The 19252-nt window shown below is 33.2% G+C and overlaps 3 protein-coding genes across 3 annotated transcripts; 2 read left to right on the forward strand and 1 right to left on the reverse strand.

The window, feature by feature from the left end:
• Positions 1-4593: 4593 nt before the first annotated feature.
• Positions 4594-9521, forward strand: LOC107420155 (mechanosensitive ion channel protein 10). Its single transcript, XM_048476073.2, has 7 exons — positions 4594-4824; positions 5369-6855; positions 6951-7071; positions 7353-7646; positions 7728-7930; positions 8676-8969; positions 9269-9521. The coding sequence occupies exons 2-6, from the start codon at positions 5384-5386 to the stop codon at positions 8938-8940; spliced, it is 2355 nt and encodes a 784-aa protein (XP_048332030.1). The 5' UTR covers positions 4594-4824; positions 5369-5383; the 3' UTR covers positions 8941-8969; positions 9269-9521.
• Positions 9522-11223: 1702 nt separating this feature from the next.
• Positions 11224-11720, forward strand: LOC107420028 (uncharacterized; the record flags this gene model as incomplete). Its single annotated transcript, XM_016028887.3, is given in 2 exon segments — positions 11224-11431; positions 11434-11720. Coding segments are annotated over 2 exon segments (321 nt in total), but the record flags the coding sequence as incomplete, so codon positions are not given.
• A 233-nt stretch (positions 11721-11953) lies between these two features.
• Positions 11954-15046, reverse strand: LOC107420166 (thermospermine synthase ACAULIS5). The gene is made up of 10 exons (XM_048475126.2): positions 14771-15046; positions 14460-14526; positions 14212-14306; positions 13633-13735; positions 13439-13527; positions 13029-13185; positions 12847-12922; positions 12681-12739; positions 12428-12564; positions 11954-12300 (listed from the first exon to the last, which is right to left on the reverse strand). The coding sequence occupies exons 1-10, from the start codon at positions 14911-14913 to the stop codon at positions 12222-12224; spliced, it is 1005 nt and encodes a 334-aa protein (XP_048331083.1). The 5' UTR covers positions 14914-15046; the 3' UTR covers positions 11954-12221.
• Positions 15047-19252: the final 4206 nt, after the last annotated feature.

Genomic DNA, 19252 nt, shown 5'->3' on the forward strand with positions numbered 1-19252 from the left:
AAAATAATCGTGTGACTATATATGAATTGGTATTGTATTATTAATTGTGGGTTTGGTTTCGTATTGATTAGATTGCAATGGAGATTGTAGAAGAAAACCTGATACCCAGACTTCCTAATGATGATGGTCAGCTTGGAGACCACTCGATCTCATTCACCTATCATGGAATGGAGATGCTTTTATTGGACCTTTTTTCTGCTTATCACATGCAGTCTCAAAATACTTCGAAAGAGACCATTAACATATTCTATGTTTAGCAGCGTAAGCAATGTGCAGTACTTGCCAGCGACTAATTTGATTCTGACAACAATTTATATATATATTTTTAATTAATTAACGTTATAGTTTCCTAATTTTGACTCATTCCAAATGTTTCAATTCAAAGTCGTAGTCCAACCACACACCCGCTAGATGAACAAATAAAAAGGCATGCACAACAAACACAGAAGAGAATACCATGAGAGATAAATTATTTGGTAGGTATTATATATGGTAATAAATTACTAAAATTATATTAAATTAAAATTACCAATTAACCTTTAATTTCATGAAAATGCATGCAAATATATACCAACACAGTAAAAAAATTTCTTCATTATTGTGTCAATTTCATTAAGAAGGAAAAAATAAAATAAAATAAGATAAAATAAAACCTACAAGTTAAACTTGGAGAGTTGTGATGGGACAAATCATAACTATGATGTTTGTGAAGCAAAAGAAAAGAAACAGACAGGTGCGGGGCAGACAATCGTTCTGCTTCCAACACTTCTGAAATAATATAGATATATATATATATATAAGCGCTTTTGTTTTTTTCTCCTTGTTTCAAATACTAAAAAGAATAAAAACCTATTTTTCATGAATTAAAAAAAATGGTAAAACATCAATTAAGAAAAAAAGGATGACCATTCACCAAAAAAGAAAAAAGAAAAAAAGAAAAAATGATGACCAAGCTCTGTTTCATCTTTCTGCAAAGTAGATGTAATGAATTTATTGAGAAACATATCTCTTTTGTTTTGGATTGATTTGATTGTATTTTAGAATTTTTAATTTTAAAAAATTTATAAATTAAAATTTTAATTTTTAAAAATAGTAATTTAAGTTGTTCATTTTTTAATTTGCTACATACTCATTTAAAATATAATCTAGTCAAATAAATTAATAATATCGTTCCCCATATTGGTGCTTTATTCTTTTTTCTTCCATTATTTTCAATCTTACTATGAAAGTAAGCTTTTGAACAAAATAATTATCAATTTTTTGCCCAATTACTGATTTAATACTCAATAAATTAAAAATTAAAATTTTAAATTGTAATTTTTAAAAATTTATAACTTAAATTGCAAAATTTTGCTAATCAAAAGTAAGTAAGAAAGTGTAATTAACCTTTTTGTTTTTTAAGAGTGTACTGAAATTTTATTTTATAACAACACATTCAGTGTCTCCTTGCAGCATGTCCACGTGATGAACTTTATTGGGACCACCAAAATATAAAATAACAGAGGCATTTTTTAATGCTTCCTGTGTGAATAAGTTTTGGGTCTTAATTAATGTTGAATATAAATTGTTTCGCATTTTTTGACCGTATAGTAAAAATTTTAGGCCTGTTTGCTCATTGAGTTTTAAAATATTTTTTTATTTTATAAAATAAAAAATTATTTATTTAACTATCAATTTTTAAAAATTTATTATAGAAAATAAATTAAAAAATAAAAATAAAATTTAAAAAAATATTAAAATGATATTTTTTGTTTTTTAGTTTCGAAAACTGTTTTTAACCATCGCCAAACATTTTTGTTTTTCAAAAATAAATAAAAACAGTTTTTTTAAATAATATTTTGAAAATCAAAAATAAAAAATATGGCAAAATAGGATCTTAGTCTTGGAAATTAATTAAGGAGGAAAAAAAAGGCTTTACCAACCTTCCACAGAGACCACCGCTGTTGAAAGAAAATGAATACGTGAAAGTGGAAGTGTTTATTTTTGAAGTTTCTAGGCCGTTCCATTGTCTATTTGAGGGACCAAAAAATAAAGTTGCAATACCATTATTTTATTTAATTCTTTCTTTCTATCTTTTTTGATATCTTAATTAAATAAAGTTGACACCATAAAAGCAAAGTCTTTTTTTTTTTTTTTTTTGAGATACCATAAAACCAAGATCTCGAATGCCATATTCACTTTCTTCAGTTCTACCCACTAAACTTTGGTTAGTGCACAATTGACGTTTTTATCATGCTGCACACTTTGCATAATTGGAAATTTGGCTAGCAGATGTTCAACGTTACTTTTAATTAAATTTGTAATTGTTATAATTTAATTGTTATTTATAACTTATAGTAGCATATAATAATAATAAAGAAATTGGTATGTTTATATTCGTGTTATGAATTCATGAACTTGGTGATCAATATTATTAATCTACGGAAAGGAATTTAAATAAACTGAAGAGTTGAAAGAATTCTCAAATTCAAAGAATATCATGTGCTTTCTTTTTTCTTGAACCTTTTAAAGTCTCTAAACTGTTAGTATCATCTGAAATTCAAATTTATAATTCTAGTACTTTGATCATATAATATAACATAATGAAGTGAATAAGCAAAATTCAAAAAGTGCACTTTCTCATGATAAAAAAATGTTACAATATTGTTTTAAATACACAACACATTCTAAGTTGTGAAAATTACCATGTCATATAAATAATATAAAAATATTTTAAACAAAATGATTTTTAATAATAATGTTTAAAATATCAAATAAATATACCTTAGAATTTTCACAATTGTTGATGTGAATATATATTTTTAGAATCTATAAACATTGTAATTTTTTTCAAAAGACAATTGTTTCCCCCCCCCAAAAAAAAAAAGATATAAAATATATAATTAATTAATATCTATAAACAGATTTTGTATATAATATTATGTTGAAAAAAAATTTAAGAATTGAATATAGAACTTAATGAATGTAAATTTTGATGTATTTAAAAAATAGATTCACAGTATTTTAAAATATTCTTTCAATTTTGAAAATCTCAAACTCAAATAGATGGAGTACAGGTGGAATGCACCAAATTCTTTGATAGTGAATGCCCACTGGAAACCTAGCACCAAGAGCACCATTTTCAGTTGCTTGATCTCATGGCTACAAGATGTGGCAGGTGGAATAAATCCATACATTTGTTTTTTGGTAATAGGAATACACCATACACTGACACAACACGCATATTGTAGTGTATATATTTGAAACAATTTAACAATATGGAAAACATTGCATAAAATACTAAAGTACCTTTACTATGTTCAACATCACGATAATGTCAACTTGCACTGGCTTTCCTAGCTGTGCTGTAAAAAACAATTTACTACCAAAAGAAAGTTCCAGAAATTACAATAGGTTGCGCAAAAATACTTTTTTTTGTGGTTTAAAATAGTTTAATAAAATATTATATATATTTTTTTAATAAAAATGCGTTTTTTGTATTAAAAAAACACATTTTGACGTTGTACAAGCATTTTGACAGACTTTTGGGATTTTTTTTTTTAATTACTAAACCAATATTTTTTTAATAAACTTACGTATCTTTTGGCAAATGCTAGGATTCTCTTAAAAATTTGCTGCAGGATTATTATACTTAATTATTTAATTATTGTCTATAAATATTATGTGCAACATGATCTCTCTCTCTCTCTTTTTTTAATAGATATGTACAGCATTATCGGATAACAAGAAATATTGAGTATCGCATCATGTGCCAAATTTTATAGAAAATTATATTATACAGCTATACATTTTGAAACAATGGCCCTAGTCATTAAAGGCAAATGGAAATACATTATCATTACTGTAATACCATAATACCAATGTTTTTCATAAAAAAAATAATAATAGCAATGTTTTTATTACCTTGAAAAATACACTTTAAAATAATGGCCCTAATTATTAAAGTAAAATGGAAATACATTATCATTACTTTTTTTTTTTTGGTAGAAAAAATACATTATCATTACTGTAATACCATAATACCAATGTTTTTCATAAAAAAATAATAATAGCAATGTTTTTATTACCTTGAAAAGACAACCATGGCGGAGAACAACTCTACTCATCTTGACGCTACAATATCTTCTTCTTTTTCTTTTTCAAACAATTATAATTTGTTAGGGAAAAAAATTATGCTCCAATAATTGAAAACACTTTTAAGTCAATTTCCGTATAAAATGCACTTGTCGATTTTGGTAGATCATGAACACAAAAAGTGTGCCTTTTTTTTTCATGGGTTTGGGATGAGAACGTGATGAAGTTTGCCAACTAATAATCGTTACTGGTGTCAACAACGGCATAATTATCGCTATCTTTGAACTTATGTCATACCACATGATTATAAAGCATTGAATTTATGTGAGATGTAGTAATTTGAAGTGGAATAGATTTACCACCATTTCATGTAAAATTTTGTAATTTTTACAGCAAAGTATTCTGTAAATAAATGATCTTTTTGTTTTTTTTTTTGTTTTTTGTCTTTTTGGGGAAATGAACGTTTTTCTTGGATTCAAGCGCTTCAATCATAATATTTATTGCATTTTCCTGCCTAGACCAAACACTAAAGCCTCGATCCTCGAGCCAAACGAACCTTCTTTCTCTCACTTTGTGCAAACACAAGACTGCAACCCCTTTCCCTTCACACTCGCACCTCTTTTTTACGGTTCCGGTCAAAGAAAGCTCACTCTAACCCTGGTTTGTCTTGGAACTATTCCTACTTAATAACCAAGACAAATTGAAAATCCAATCAAATCTGCTACCATTTTCTGACCAGCATAGTGATTAGTAAGCTCTTTACTGACTATCACCAATTATTTGTTTATGTTTTTTTCCTTAAACTTGACCCAATTTGTATTACGGTACTGGTTTTAAGTTTTCTACTAAACCCCATTTTATCTTTCTTTCGTAGCATTTGTTGAGTCAAGAAAAAGTAGAAACCAGTAAGTACCTCATCTTTCATAAAAATTTCTCAGTCTTCTTCTTCCGTGGCTTTACTCCGTGAAACCCTCAGTTTTGTTTTAATATTCCACTAAGCTACGATACTAAGCATAGGGTTTTGAGTTCTTAAACTCTGCATTTTTTTATTTTTTTTTTCAGTAATTTGTAGGGTATGTCTTTTTGGCGGCAAAGTTAGTCCATTGTTTTTGTGATGCGAAGCTATTTTAAAAGTTGTAGAGATGCAAAAAAGCAGAGTGAAGATCTAGAATCTTAAAACATTCTAAAAAGTTGTTACCCTTTAATTGTGATTCCGAGTTCAGTTTCTTTCTTTTTTTATTTTTTATTTTTTGTTCTTTATTAAAGCGAGCTCTCTTGGTGTTTAATGTGTCAGGGTTTTTTTTTTTTTATGGAAGCAAACGAGAAAGCTGCAAAAGGCGGCGAAATAAACATGTCGGAGAGAAAACGAGCAAACGGAAACGAAGTGGTGGTGGAGATTCGAAGCGAAGAGGCCAAAGACGGAACAGAGTCTCCTTCCATAAGCTCTGAATATTCTGGTTCCAAGCAAAGCAAAGTGGATTTGCCCAATATTACTACTACTACTACTGCTGCTGCTGCTGGGTTATCCAAGTCGGTCCCTTTGAGCTGCCCTTCGCCTGAGATTGCAAAGATCAGTGGCAACCCCAATAAGCCTCCTAAAATTCCTACTACCACTTCCAATGAGAATGTGATCACTCGCAGAAAATCGCTCAACAGGTCACTCATCTCCAAACCCAAGTCAAGGTTTGGCGAACCCTCAGTTCCCATTGATACTGCTATCCTTGAAGACAATGCTTCGGAAATAGTTCGAAACAATTCCTCTTTTAGGAGTTCATTCAGTATGGATTCCCCAAATAACAGATCAGCAACAGCTAGAACGGTGTCCATCACTCAAAAGTCTTCACATTTGGGGTCTCCGGCAGTTCACAAGGATAACGAAGATGAAGAGATTTACAAGAAGATCAAGTTGCATAATGAGAAGCGTAAGGGAGTAAGCCTCAAGGTGTGGATTGAGTGGGTGTTCTTTGTGTTTATCACCGGTTGTTTAGTAGCGAGCTTGACCATTGAAAGATTGAAAAAGAGTGGGATTTGGGGATTGGAGCTTTGGAAATGGTTTGTTCTTGTGATGGTGACCTTCTGCGGCATGTTGGTGACCAATTGGTTTATGCGCATGGTAGTCTTCGTGATCGAGAAGAATTTCTTGCTTAAAAAGAAGGTAATGTATTTTGTTCATGGGCTGAAGAAGGTTGTTCAGGTGCACATTTGGTTAAGTTTGATTCTAATCACATGGCACCTGTTGTTTGAAGATGGGGAGAAGCGTTCAAAGAAAGCCACCAAGATATTGAGTTTTGTAACATGGACTCTTGTTACTCTTCTCATTGGGTCATTTCTATGGTTGATAAAGACTCTTATGATGAAGATCTTAGCATCTAATTTCCATGTTAATACCTTCTTTGATAGGATACAAGAATCAATCTTCAATCAGTATGTTCTGCAAACTCTTTCAGGACCTCCGCTTGTAGAGATGGCTGAGATGGTTGGTAGAGAGCCCAGAACTGGTCACTTGAGTTTCAGGAGTACAAAGAAGGGAAAACCAGCGAAGGATAAACAAGTGATTGATATGGGAAAGGTTTATAAGATGAAGCAAGAAAAAGTTTCAGCTTGGACAATGAAGGTTCTGGTTGATGCAGTTGCTAGTTCAGGGCTTTCTACCATCTCCAATACACTGGATGAGGTGGAAGATGGAGGAGCCGAGCAGACAGACAAGGAGATTACCAATGAGATGGAAGCAACTGCCGCTGCCTATTACATTTTCAGGAATGTCGCTCAGCCTGGTTGCAAGTGAGAATATCTACTTTATCTATTTGCTTGAGTTTTACAGGTTTTCCTTTTCCTTTTAAGTTTGGTCTTCACTAATATGTTTTACAATGGAGTAGCTACATTGACGAGGACGACCTACTGAGATTCATGATTAAGGAAGAGGTGGACCTTGTATTTCCCATGTTCGAAGGTGCAGAGACTGGAAAAATTGATAGACAGGCTTTGACAGATTGGGTGGTAAGGCATTTTTTTCTTTTTTCACTTAAAAAATTACGATTCTTGATGAGTGTTTTGATCGTTATGCTCAATATAGATAGCACACAGTTCATCTTTTTATTTGGTAGTCACTGATGTTGAGCTATCTTACTTTTGGTTTAGACAGGCATCCTCCAAAAATTTAGTGGATTTTGATTACATGATTTTCTCAAACTAACCTACTTGAATGTATAAGTATAGTAGAGAAGGAAAACGATGTTTGATGTTGATTCATAAACGTCTTTTATATTTGTCTAATGCAGATTAAGGTCTACAAGGGACGGAAAGCACTAGCACATGCTTTAAGTGACACCAAAACAGCTGTAAATCAATTGAACAAGCTTCTTGCAGGCATCATTGTTATTGTAACAATTGTAGTATGGCTTCTATTAATGGGAATTGCAACTACAAAAGTACTTGTTTTCCTCTCAACACAGCTTGTAGCAGCAGCATTTGTGTTTGGGAACACCTGCAAGACTATATTTGAAGCTCTCATGTTTGTATTTATAATGCACCCTTTTGACGTTGGTGATCGCTGTGTTATAGAAGGAGTTCAGGTAACTTTTAAGATAGAAATCTCTTACAAGTTCTTTTGGATTTACTTCATTAACGCTGGTTGTTATTTGGTGACTTGATAGATGCTGGTTGAGGAAATGAACATCTTAAATACAGTCTTCTTGAAACTCAATAACGAAAAGGTATACTATCCAAATTCAGTTTTGGCTACCAAGCCCATTAGCAATTATTACAGAAGTCCAGATATGGGTGATGGTGTGGATTTCTCAATTGATTTTATGACACCAGTGGAGAAGATAGGGATGCTTAAAGAGAAGATAAAAATGTGAGTTTCACTAAGGCCTTGCTCTACTTACATTATCTAATATTGTAATTATGAGTTTGTAAAGTAATCTTTAATTTCTCAGAAGAAGTTTAGGTAAAAGAACTGTAATTTATAAAAGTTTATAACTTATCCAGCTTAATCTTAATACAGGAAATTATTTGAAGTTAAAAACTAAAAAAAATTTCAAAAATTAAAAAAAAAATAAATTAAAAAGAAATAATCTTTTCTGGGAGTTGTATTCTGTAGATATCGCAAACAAGTTTCTCACCCTTGAAACAGGATTTGATAAAATGTTGAACTTGATTTTTATCGCAAACAAGTTTCTCACCCTTGAAACAGGATTTGATAAAATGTTGAACTTGATTTTTATCAATTGCAATATCAGTACCTAGGTGTCTGTAAAAAGATTTTACTTGGCATTATCTTAAAATTTTTTTGAGTTTGCATTATTTAAGATTTATTCTGATAACATAGTCTGATGACGATGTTGGCTTGGGTTATGGTTACCTGTTAAAATAAGCACTTGCAAATCCTTGGTGCCACCATGCCTGATGACATTGTTCCTTCTACAAAATCAATTCTATATATACAAATTGGTTACTGTGGAAACTTGCCTAAGATCAGCAATATTAAAGCACATAGGTGATTGGATTTACGAGTTCACCTTGGTCATGTTGCTTCATTTCAATCAATTGGTGATGATGTTTTGATATCTCAGTTTTGTAATGGTCTTCTGTTTGTTCAGGTACTTGGAAAGGACTCCACAGCATTGGTATCCCAACTTCAGTGTGGTGGTCAACCAGATTGAAAATATGAATGAAGTAAAGATGTCTGTCTATGTTACTCACACCATGACTTTCCAAGACTGGGGAGAGAAGAACGATCGACGTACCGAGCTAATCGTGGAGTTGAAGAAAATTTTTGAAGAACTCAATATCAGATACCATCTCCTGCCTCAAGCGGTTCATCTCAGCCATGTTGGATCAGAAGCAAATGCTATCCACAGATAAATTACGGCTTGTTTTTCGTTTCTGCCCAGGTTAATCTTTGAGTATGTCCACCCTGTTTTTCTGCTCTTTTGAAAAATTTGAATGTCCTGTCCAGATTCAATTATATGACTTTGGAAACATTGAAGGGTAATATATCAAAAAGAAAAAAGCCTTCAGACCTCTAGTCTTTATGAAATTATGCTGATATCATAATGTGCAGTCTAGAAAGCCTTTGCACACAGGAGAAATTTGATAGGGCAAACATATTGCATAAACTACTAGAGATTTATTAATAATCTAGAAACTCTTCAAAGAATTTAACAATCTGAAAGTGTTGTGAAACTTGCAGGGTTCCAGAGCATCAATGTTTTTGAAAGAGCATATTGAATGAACAACGGATTTGACTGAGGATCTGACGTCGAAACCATCCAACAACCGTGGATAGTAGTATGGTAGAGGAGGTGTCATCTTTGTGAAGAAAATGTAACTCTGGTTGTTGCTGTTGTTTCTAAAAAGATATTATCTTGTTGTAGCTAGTTAGGGGACTCTAATTGACTTTTGTCTTTTAGTATCATCCAAAAAAATTGTCCCTTTTTCTTTTCTGTTCATCACCACCAATTATCGAATGATTAAAAAAATAATAATAATAAAAAATAAAAACTATGGAAGGGGTTTATCTGACTTTTCTGTGCAGACAGTAAATTAAAAATCAAAAAATAAAAAAGCCAAAATATGAGGCAAAATAACGGGACTCAGAGGATGTTGGAATTTCTTCCTAAAATAGTTTTTAATAGGCTATTTACTATAAATTCTTGATGATACAGGGAATGTTTCTTTCTTATTTATTTGTTTATTTATTTATCTTGTTTTATTGAAAAATTTATTTTAAGGTGCTTCAATAATTCCAGAGAATTAATTAAGTAGTCTCGAGAAACTAGGCCTCAGATTGACGAGGAGACAACCCAACTAAATGATTGGTAAGGTTCCCTACAAATTAATATTTCATTCTTAAGTGGCCCATTTGAGAAATTAATTTCCAATTTCAACAGCAGCCAAATCGGTTCCCAGTAGATAACTCTGGAAGGATGACCTTTTCCTTCAAACCAGATGGAGAATTTGCCACGTCGGATAAACATGGAAGCAACACGTCAGCTGAAAGTGCACCTCCCATTTCGTTCCCACCCAATTGTTTTTAGCCAGACCCCAAAACTGATCCCCATCTAATCTAATATATTCTAAACAACTACAAGTAACAAGCACAAGCAAAATGGCTTAGCCTTTCAATAAATGGGGACAAAGTTGCATGACACGTTGGTACTAGGCTACCTGGTACCACTTCAAATTATTATACGACACATGTTAACTATTTACCATATCATCTTTCCAATTAATTAACTTTTTATTTTTTAAAAAAAAAGTTGAAATATTTGGAGCGAGTTTTGGGTTTTGTCCCCTCCCACCCCCACAGCTACCGTTTGATGAAAGTGTATCTTCTTCCTTCCTTTGGCTGTGGCTTAAATATCCATAAGCATTTGCAGCGATTTTTTTTCTTATAATTATTTTTCTATGCTTTTGGAAAAGTAAACATTGATTTTTTATTCAAGTTGATTTTTATCTTCAGAAAAGATAAAATGATTGTTTTAAATCAAATTAAATAGAAAAAAAAAAAAAACATATTTTGCAATCTGGTGATGAAAAATTATTTTGAAAATCCACCATTTCTATGGGTTCTCTATATATTTTCATGAGTTCATAGTAACAACTTAAAAAAGGAGTTAAAATAATATTCTCCATGGGAGACATTCCTCTTTCTCTCATGAAATTAAACAGCTTTTAGGCTACTTCCAATTGCCTCTCTTTGCAAAAGCTTGAGTTAAGATATCTCATATCTGAATTGGAAGAAGCTCTTTTTTCAACATGGAAATGGAAAAGCCAGACCACATCAAAAAGAAAAAGAAAAGTGCTGCAAAAGGCGTACTACACGAAACTGATTTTTTACATAAAGAATGGTTTTACTTTTTTGTCTTAATTATTGTGTTTTATTTCTTTGTTTATTCCTGTGTTCATAGAGAAGGGGAAGTTGTGGTCCATGAAAGAAGAAAAAGATGGAGAAGAAATAGCATCTCCTGCAAAAAGCTTTTACATTTTTTACGTAAAAAATAAAAAATAATTAATTAGTTATGACATGATATAATTTAACATGTGGCACTTAATCATTTGGAATGGTACAGGCTGATCTGGTATCACGGCTTTATTTAAGTTTTTTTTTTTTTTTTTGTGTTTTCAGTTGTAACCAGCAGCTGATCTGGTATCACGGCCCTGAATCATTTGAAGCCAATCCCACAAAGGCCATCAAACAAGGATGTGTCTACGATTGCGAAGGTCAAGTCCAGAGCCAGCACCAGCAGGCTTCTAGTGCAGGCCTCTTTGAAAGAAAAGGCGGTGGCAGGCTTAACAGCAGCTGCATTGACAGCCTCCATTGTTATATCGGAGGTGGCCGAGGCAGCGGGGTCCGCATTTCGCCATCTCTTAAGAGTTTCTTGCTAAGCATCGCTGCTGGTGGAGTTGTGGTCGCTTCCATTATTGGAGCTGTTATTGAGGTTTCAAACTTCGACGCTGTTAAGTGAAGCTGAACCATTCTAATTCTGTGCAATTCTTTCTCTTCATTATATTGTTATTAGTTGATGCAATTTATGTTGGTGTTTTACATATGATACACGACTCTTTTACCATGTTATTTAAAAAGTAAGAACTCTTGAGATTAGTATTTTGTCATTGTATCAGCGCAAAACAGAGGAAATAGTGGGCATTGTACAAGAACGTTGTCAAGGACTTGTTGGATGCCATGTAATATAATTTATTTATTTATTTATTTTTATTGAAGGAAAAATGCTAGTCGAAAGCCTGATTCTTTTGAGATCTCATCACTTTGATATTTACAGTTATATATATATATATATATATAGATATTCAAATAGTACTGTCCAGTAAAATAAAGAACCGAGGAATTAATTATTATAGAAGTCAGTTAAAAGATAGAAATCTGAATGGAGGAATGCCTCATAATTCATTCATATCGGATAAAGTTTAAATTGTAGTACACTTTAAAATCCTATGAACAACCCCAAATGAAGCTAACATTTCTTGCCTAAACCCCAAACGCTTCAAACAATTTGTTAACTGATTGATATCTTTGGCAAAGCTCTATTAAAATCTCACTTTTTAAATTCCAGTCTTTCTTACTCTTTTTTTTTTTTTTTTTTTTTTTGTACAGCATTTCCCCCAACCTTTGGCTTGAGACCTCAATGGCGGTTAGCCAACCCATGTCCATGAATAAACCTTGCATCATCTTCAGTGTAGATATGAGTTTCATTCAACAACCTGAAATTGCCAAATTCCCCCCAATTTCATAAGCATGTTAAATATAAAATATTGAAACAAAGTTGGAGTTAGAGCAAATTAAATTAATTTGTACGCTACATATTAACTAAGAAAATTGTGAACTTACGAGAAGGCAACAGTCTTATTGAGTGTTGCTGAGGAGATAAACAAAGCACCAGTTAAATAGAGCAATTCGCCATCGATTCTTTCCTTGATCCTTTTGTCCATTTCCTCAGCATTCACAGAGAATGGCTGGTCCGAGGCCTAGATGAAGTACAACAAAATGCATATAAATTCACATTAAGGAAGTGAAACCAGTGTTCTGCTTTCTTTGGTAATACATATTTGGAACAGAATTAAGGAAGTGATTAACTACACACCATAACCCATCCCCATGTATCTGCAAAAGAGGGTATGTGAGCAGTGTATGCCACCACATCTGCAATAACATAGAAAAATATCATGAAATTTTGTTGATTTTAACTCTTTTTGAACTAGTCCACTTATCAGCAAGAGGTTTCTTGTTATAAAAGTAATGAGACTTACATTTGAAGACTTGTTTGATAGTGTTGTAGATAGAGGTGAAGACCTCCTTGTGGGTGAAAATGCCTGCTGGTCCGGCCTGTTTATATATCTCTCAGAAATTATACCGTATTTTATTTTATTGGCAACCAAAAAAAGAAGTAATATTAAGCTTATCTAGGCTTTGTGGGAATTTCTAGCTATACCTGGGTGACAAAGATGCCATTGGTATTGAGCTTGGGCTTGACAGTTCGCTCATAGAAGGATTTTGTGTAGAGTTGGTAGCATGGACCTCCTTTAACTGGGTCTGCTAAATCTCCCACTATTACATCGAATTTTTCACTGCTCCTCTCCAATTCAGCCCTTTAATAACAATGTTGTAGCAAGGTTAGCACCTCAGTACTAAAACTTTCTTTTTTTTTTTTTTAATTATATTGGAGATGGAGAAATAATTCAAACTCAAATAATAATTTGAGAAAAATAAACCTATTTCTTTGTGTTCAATATGCCATTAAATATTGTTATTCGATCGTATATTAGTATTATCAGCTAATAAAACGATGGAATGAGAATTGTTTGTAACAAAAGAAGTTGCAATTAATAGTGGTGGACTTACTTGGCATCATTAATAACAAGTTTAAGCTTCTTGTGGCAAAAGGCGTCATGGTTTACCGTCAAATGTGTGCGGCAAAAATCGACCACCTCCTGCAACAATATAAGCATAAATGCATCAAAAACTCCAGTCCACAAGACAAAACAATTACACCTGCAGTAAAAAGTAAAAAGGTTAAAATGGATTTGAGAAATTACCTGGTCTATATCACACATAACCACCTTCTCCAATGACTTGTGCTTTAGTGCTTCCCTTGCTGATGACCCTTCGCCACCTCCCATTATAAACATTGTCTGGGGGCTGCACAGAATAAAATTATTACTACACCAACCAACAAATCCAATTATGACACGTTGCATAAAGAACTTTTAATGGTAAATTTTTAACACAAAAAGCAACTTCTTGGTGAAACCTATCGGCCTACCGCCATTACTTTATAGTATGTGTGCAAGTAAAATTAAAAGATTGTTAGCAAGTAAAATTAAAAGGTAGTTACCAAAAAAAAAAAAAGTAAAAGTAAAAGTAAAACATTATAATCCCAAAAAAAAAAAAAAATGTACAAGTAAAAGATTTCTTTTACATGCTTTTCACTTCTTTTTTTTTAATTTATTTTTTATAAGAAGGAAAAAGTGGCCAGAAACAAATTTGATTTTTATCCATGTCCAGACATTTCAGTTAATGGAAAAAAGAGTAATACTACATATATAAGATTTACTTATCAAATAGTATCGTTATATTATATCATAAAATATATTCCCCACACACTTTACACTTACTTTGGGTGGCATAAGAGAGCGGGATGTATCAAGCATTCATGGTATATAAATTCGTCTATTTCAGCACTCTGCATCTTTCCATCAATCACCAACACCTGTTTGTATACAAATTGGTCCGCCACTATTAGGAGGGAGCATGGTAAAGGGAACAGGTATATAGTACCGGATAAATCCCATAAGAAAACCTTAAAATAAACAAAACTAAATACTACCAAACAAAAGTTGATCAAAAGCGACATAACACAAACCTTGCCAAAACGCTTTGTGTCCAAGAGAGCAATGTCCTGGTACTCGCTGGTTCCTTTATGCAGAACACTGGTGGGACGTACGGCGAGAATATATACAAACGTTCAATATAAATAATAATAATAATAATAAACATGGTCCTATTCTAACGTAATTCTATTACGTATGAAAATGTTTTGTATTACAAGTCGTGAAAATTGTCAGTATATAGTAAGGAAAAGATTAAAACCACCACACACACACACACACACACACATACATATATATACGCACGTACGTAGTGATTTTGAATACGTAGAGGATTTATACAAACCTATTCAAAGCGAAGGACCATTTGAGATCCTCATCAATGACTTCTTCGTACCAAAAAGAGTCTTTGTGATTATCAATATTCAGGGTTTTATCAGCTTTCTCATAAAGATTGGCAAAACCATTAGCAACAACAGCCTCACCCATTTTAATTTGACAAAATATATATATCACTTGTCTGAGAATAATAAAAGAGAGAGAGAGTTTGAGAGATATGATAAGGACGACTGCACAATAAGAACAAGAGCAAGTTGGTAGGAATGTGTTGGGTTTTGGCACAGAGACCGCTTGCTTTTATAGTGGCATATTTGCAACTCCTCCAAGGTAGATGTCTCCACTGGAAAATGAAAATACTTTGACATGAAAAAAGAATCAATAATAAAACGCAAACCTCTTCGGTTTCTCTCTGTAACACGTGTAATGATTGTGTCACCGGCAGAATCACAGATTTCCTGTCCCACTCATTTCACGTTTTAATTGGGAAATACACAATAAAAGTATGGATGATAAGAATTAAAGAAGAAGCGTGTCTACTGAATTTAGGGGGGGGTTGGGGTGGGGTGGGGTGCGGTTTCTTATTTCGGTTTCTGTTTTTGGGCATGCCGAGCTGGCACTCATTGAGACACGTGTTGGGAAGCATAGCAGGTTTGATGGAACACTTGGAGTGACTGGAATGATGTTATTATTTTTGGAAGTAAGCAAAGCACGCGCGCAGTGAGGCTTTGCAGCCGAGGCAATATAACCAAAAATTGGCAGCACAACCGCAAGTACAAGTACAACTGGGAAATTCTCGCGTGGATAGTGGCGGATCCCACAATGTACACGCGAGGTGAAAATTACACGTGGACGAAATTAGTGCATGTGGTGGGAACTCATAAGAGGAATATGGCTATGTGGGCCCGCAGGGCTTCAGTCCCACTTGGGGGTAGTAGATATTTTTTTTTTTTTTTTTTCTATTTTCATTTTTTCACTTTTGTTTTTGTTGATTGTGTTTTTGGAAATCATTTTCGCACACTTTCCTTTGTTTTTTTGGATTTTTTTTTTGGGTTTAAGCCAATCTTGAATTGTTGAGGCTGCCCACCAAAATCAGGCTTGTGCGGGTAACTGGGTAGTGGGCGTACCACATCCCACTCTGCACCCGATGGAAGGAGAAAGGAAATGGAAGGAAATGTGAATGGAAGAGGGACCCACCAAAAAAAAATAATAAAATAAAAAAAATAAAAAAATAAAATAAATGGGATTGTTTGTGGGACCCATTAAAAATTGTGTGGAAGAAGGAAGGGATTGTTGGGCGTGGGGTGAGTCCACTAGGGTGCAACTTTTTTGTGGAAAGCCCACTTCTTCCTAACACTATCATGTTTTTGATCTTACCATCATCACTTTCTTTCTTCTCATGGCGCATGTATGTATCTACCCAAATTACCCCTTTGCCCCTCCTCCCACCTATTATTTCTTTTTCAACAGCAACAAACCGCATAAGAGGAAAATAAACACTGGACATTGGACAGCCTTTATTCCCACCATACAATCTGGAATATGCTCCAATTCCTATCTGATGTCCTTGTGTGTTTTTCCAAGACTGATATTTTATTTCCGTGCGCACGCTGATAGTGTTATGAATATTTTTTTCATTTGTAATTTAATTTTTATTATTACTTTTTTAATTGACGAGTCATAGAAATAGAAACAGTTATACTTGGGGCCATAACAATGAGAACATATATCTGAACCCACAGACTAGAGCACTTCTTTTGAGCTTGCCATATGTCTCTCCCTGAGGAGAGTCGTTAAAGGCAAAATTTTGAGTCGTGATTTTTTATTGAATTTTTTAAAAGGAGGACAAGAGCAAATACAGAGGAGATTAGAGAAGAACAGAAGCAACAAAGAGACAAAACAAAGAAACTCATGGAGTATCCTTCAACCACAATGAAAGAATCAGAGTATTAATTACAATCTCTGTTTCTGAGCTCTAGCAAACTTCTTTCTTTTCTATTTTGTTTTTTTTTTTTTTCATATGAAAAAAACAAACTTTTATTGATAAAAGCAGAGCACCAAAAGCAAAGTAGTATTGTTGGGTTGGCGGCCTAGCCTTTTCCTGTAATGGGGAGACAAGGGTGCAAAGCATTATTTAAAATCAATTCACAAGGATAGGGGCATTCTGGTCTTCTGCTTATTGTTAGGGCGGCTCACAATCATTTTCAAAGCCTTTGTGTTTACTTAAAAAGAGCCTCATCCACCTTTCTTCTCTAATGTCCCATTCAATATATATTGCTTCACTTCTATAACAAATTTTTTTTTTGTGTATATTTATTTATTTTGTTTGTTGGTCCCACTTTTCTCATCAAGTCAAAACCCTTTGGTTTTCTTCTAATTTCTATTTCGATTTCACAAGGTCAACACTTTAGTCATTAGCTTAGCCCCAACAGCTAATCATGATTTTATGTCGTTTTATTCATTATCTTCAAATTAAATAATGTTAAGCGTGCAGCTTGGTTAATTAAGGTTTTCACATCTATTTTGCCTTTTACACATAAATCTGTTTGCAAAACTTGCACAAGTATCGTACTCCTCAGTTTTCAAAGCAGAGATTATTATCGTTCTGCCTTATTTTTTTATGTACTCCTCAACACCGTTCCTTTAATATAATGCCTTATTTTTTATGTACTCCTCAACACCGTTCCTTTAATATAATGAACTTTGATCAAGTCATATTAATTATCTTGTGTTATTATTTATACTCCGTATGACTTGGATCCTTCTTTTTCTATCACGTAATGGGAATAGTCGTTTCTCAATCCAAACAACCACCACTGACGAAATAAAATTTTATAGAATCCCAATACATAAATAAAATTATGGAAATAATATCTGTATACAAATATTATATACATAACAATTTACAAGATACATGCATATTTTCCTGGGGGTGGGGAAGAAAAAAGAAAAGGAGTGGTGGTGCTACTGTAGCCCAATGGCATCACTTTTTCAAGTAATGATTAAGTGTGATTTGTTTTCCATTAGAATTCGAAATTAAAAGGAAAAAAAAAAAAAAAAAAAAAGGAGTAGAAGACAAACTCAATCTGAAAAATCACTTTAGATCAAGTTTGTCCTAAAAAGTGCAAGACGAAGGGAGTGACATGCCGTCAAATTGTCTTAGAACACACGTGCTGGTGAGTGGTAAGAATGTGACATTAAAATGATGTCAATGCGATAAGGGCTCTCATGCTTTCCTCGGACACCAAATGGCTACATGTATGGCATAGTGGAGGACGTGGTGGGGGAAAATCATGATGAGTGTTATGAAGAAAAAGAAAAGAGGGACCAAAAACTCAATTTGGCTTCCATGATGTGGACACATGCACATATAATGCCTTTTCTAGTGCTACATACAATAGTACAATACGATTAGGTATAAAGTTCAAAGCATGCAAAATAAGTGCCATGGTACAATGGACGATTAAATTATTTTGATTTTTGTTTTTTTTGGGTATGTGATTAAAGATTGTAAAATCAAAGAGATTAACTAAATAAAGAAAAGAAAAGAGAAGGTAGTGATAACCCATTATTCACAGGGACGGTACGAGGGATAAGGCACCACGCAAGAAATGATTTGATTTTCATTCCCATTGTATCATCATATTGGCTTTGCCTTTACCCTCCTCCTAATTATAGTAATTTTTTTTGCATCGTCAACAACTTGCCCAAAAAAGGAAAGAAATAAGTTTGTAATGCATTTCTTACTTCAAAGTTCCATTCCAGTTCCCCAACACTTTGTCTCTCCCTCTAAAAGAATGGGATAATATAGAAGGAAACGAAATGGATAATGGCAGGTTAGGGGATGTTGAAGTCCCACCATACCCAATTCAATTGGTTGTTGAGGGAGGCAGGCTCAATGGCCCAGCAGGCCACATATTTCCCTGGTCTAGGCCTTCAATCATTACTTTGTCAACCTTCAAAAGTTGGATCATCGTCAGCAGCGTCCAAAGGAAAACTAGAAACCGCACCAGCGTTTTAGCTTGTTTTTGTTTCCTGTTCTATTTGCGAACCTTTTAGGATCAGTTTAAAATCATGTGGAACTAAATTTGAAATAGCTCCATTTCAATGAACTCGATTTAAAATAATTTAGTCCGGTCCAAACCCCTTTAATAGTCCAGATCATTAAAGTGTTGAACTGAATTGCTTTACGTTTAGCTCAATCAGCTTTAAACTAGATCAAATTTCTTTGGGCTAGACTTAAAAATAATAATAATAATAATAATAATAATAATAATTCAATCCAATTTTATTTAGTTCGGTGCATCAGACAAATTATATATTATCAAAATTATTACCGGTAAAGAAACTAATTATCTCTGGAATGCTATTATCATAAGTTCTAAAAAAAAAAAGAAAAAACGAAAAAACAAAGAATTAAAAAAGTACCTCCAGAATGCTGCACGGTTAAAGATATATTTTGAATTTAATTACTGTCTCCTACTAACTTCCA

This window comes from Ziziphus jujuba, chromosome 5 (genome assembly GCF_031755915.1).
Source record: "Ziziphus jujuba cultivar Dongzao chromosome 5, ASM3175591v1".
Taxonomy (NCBI): Eukaryota; Viridiplantae; Streptophyta; class Magnoliopsida; order Rosales; family Rhamnaceae; genus Ziziphus; species Ziziphus jujuba.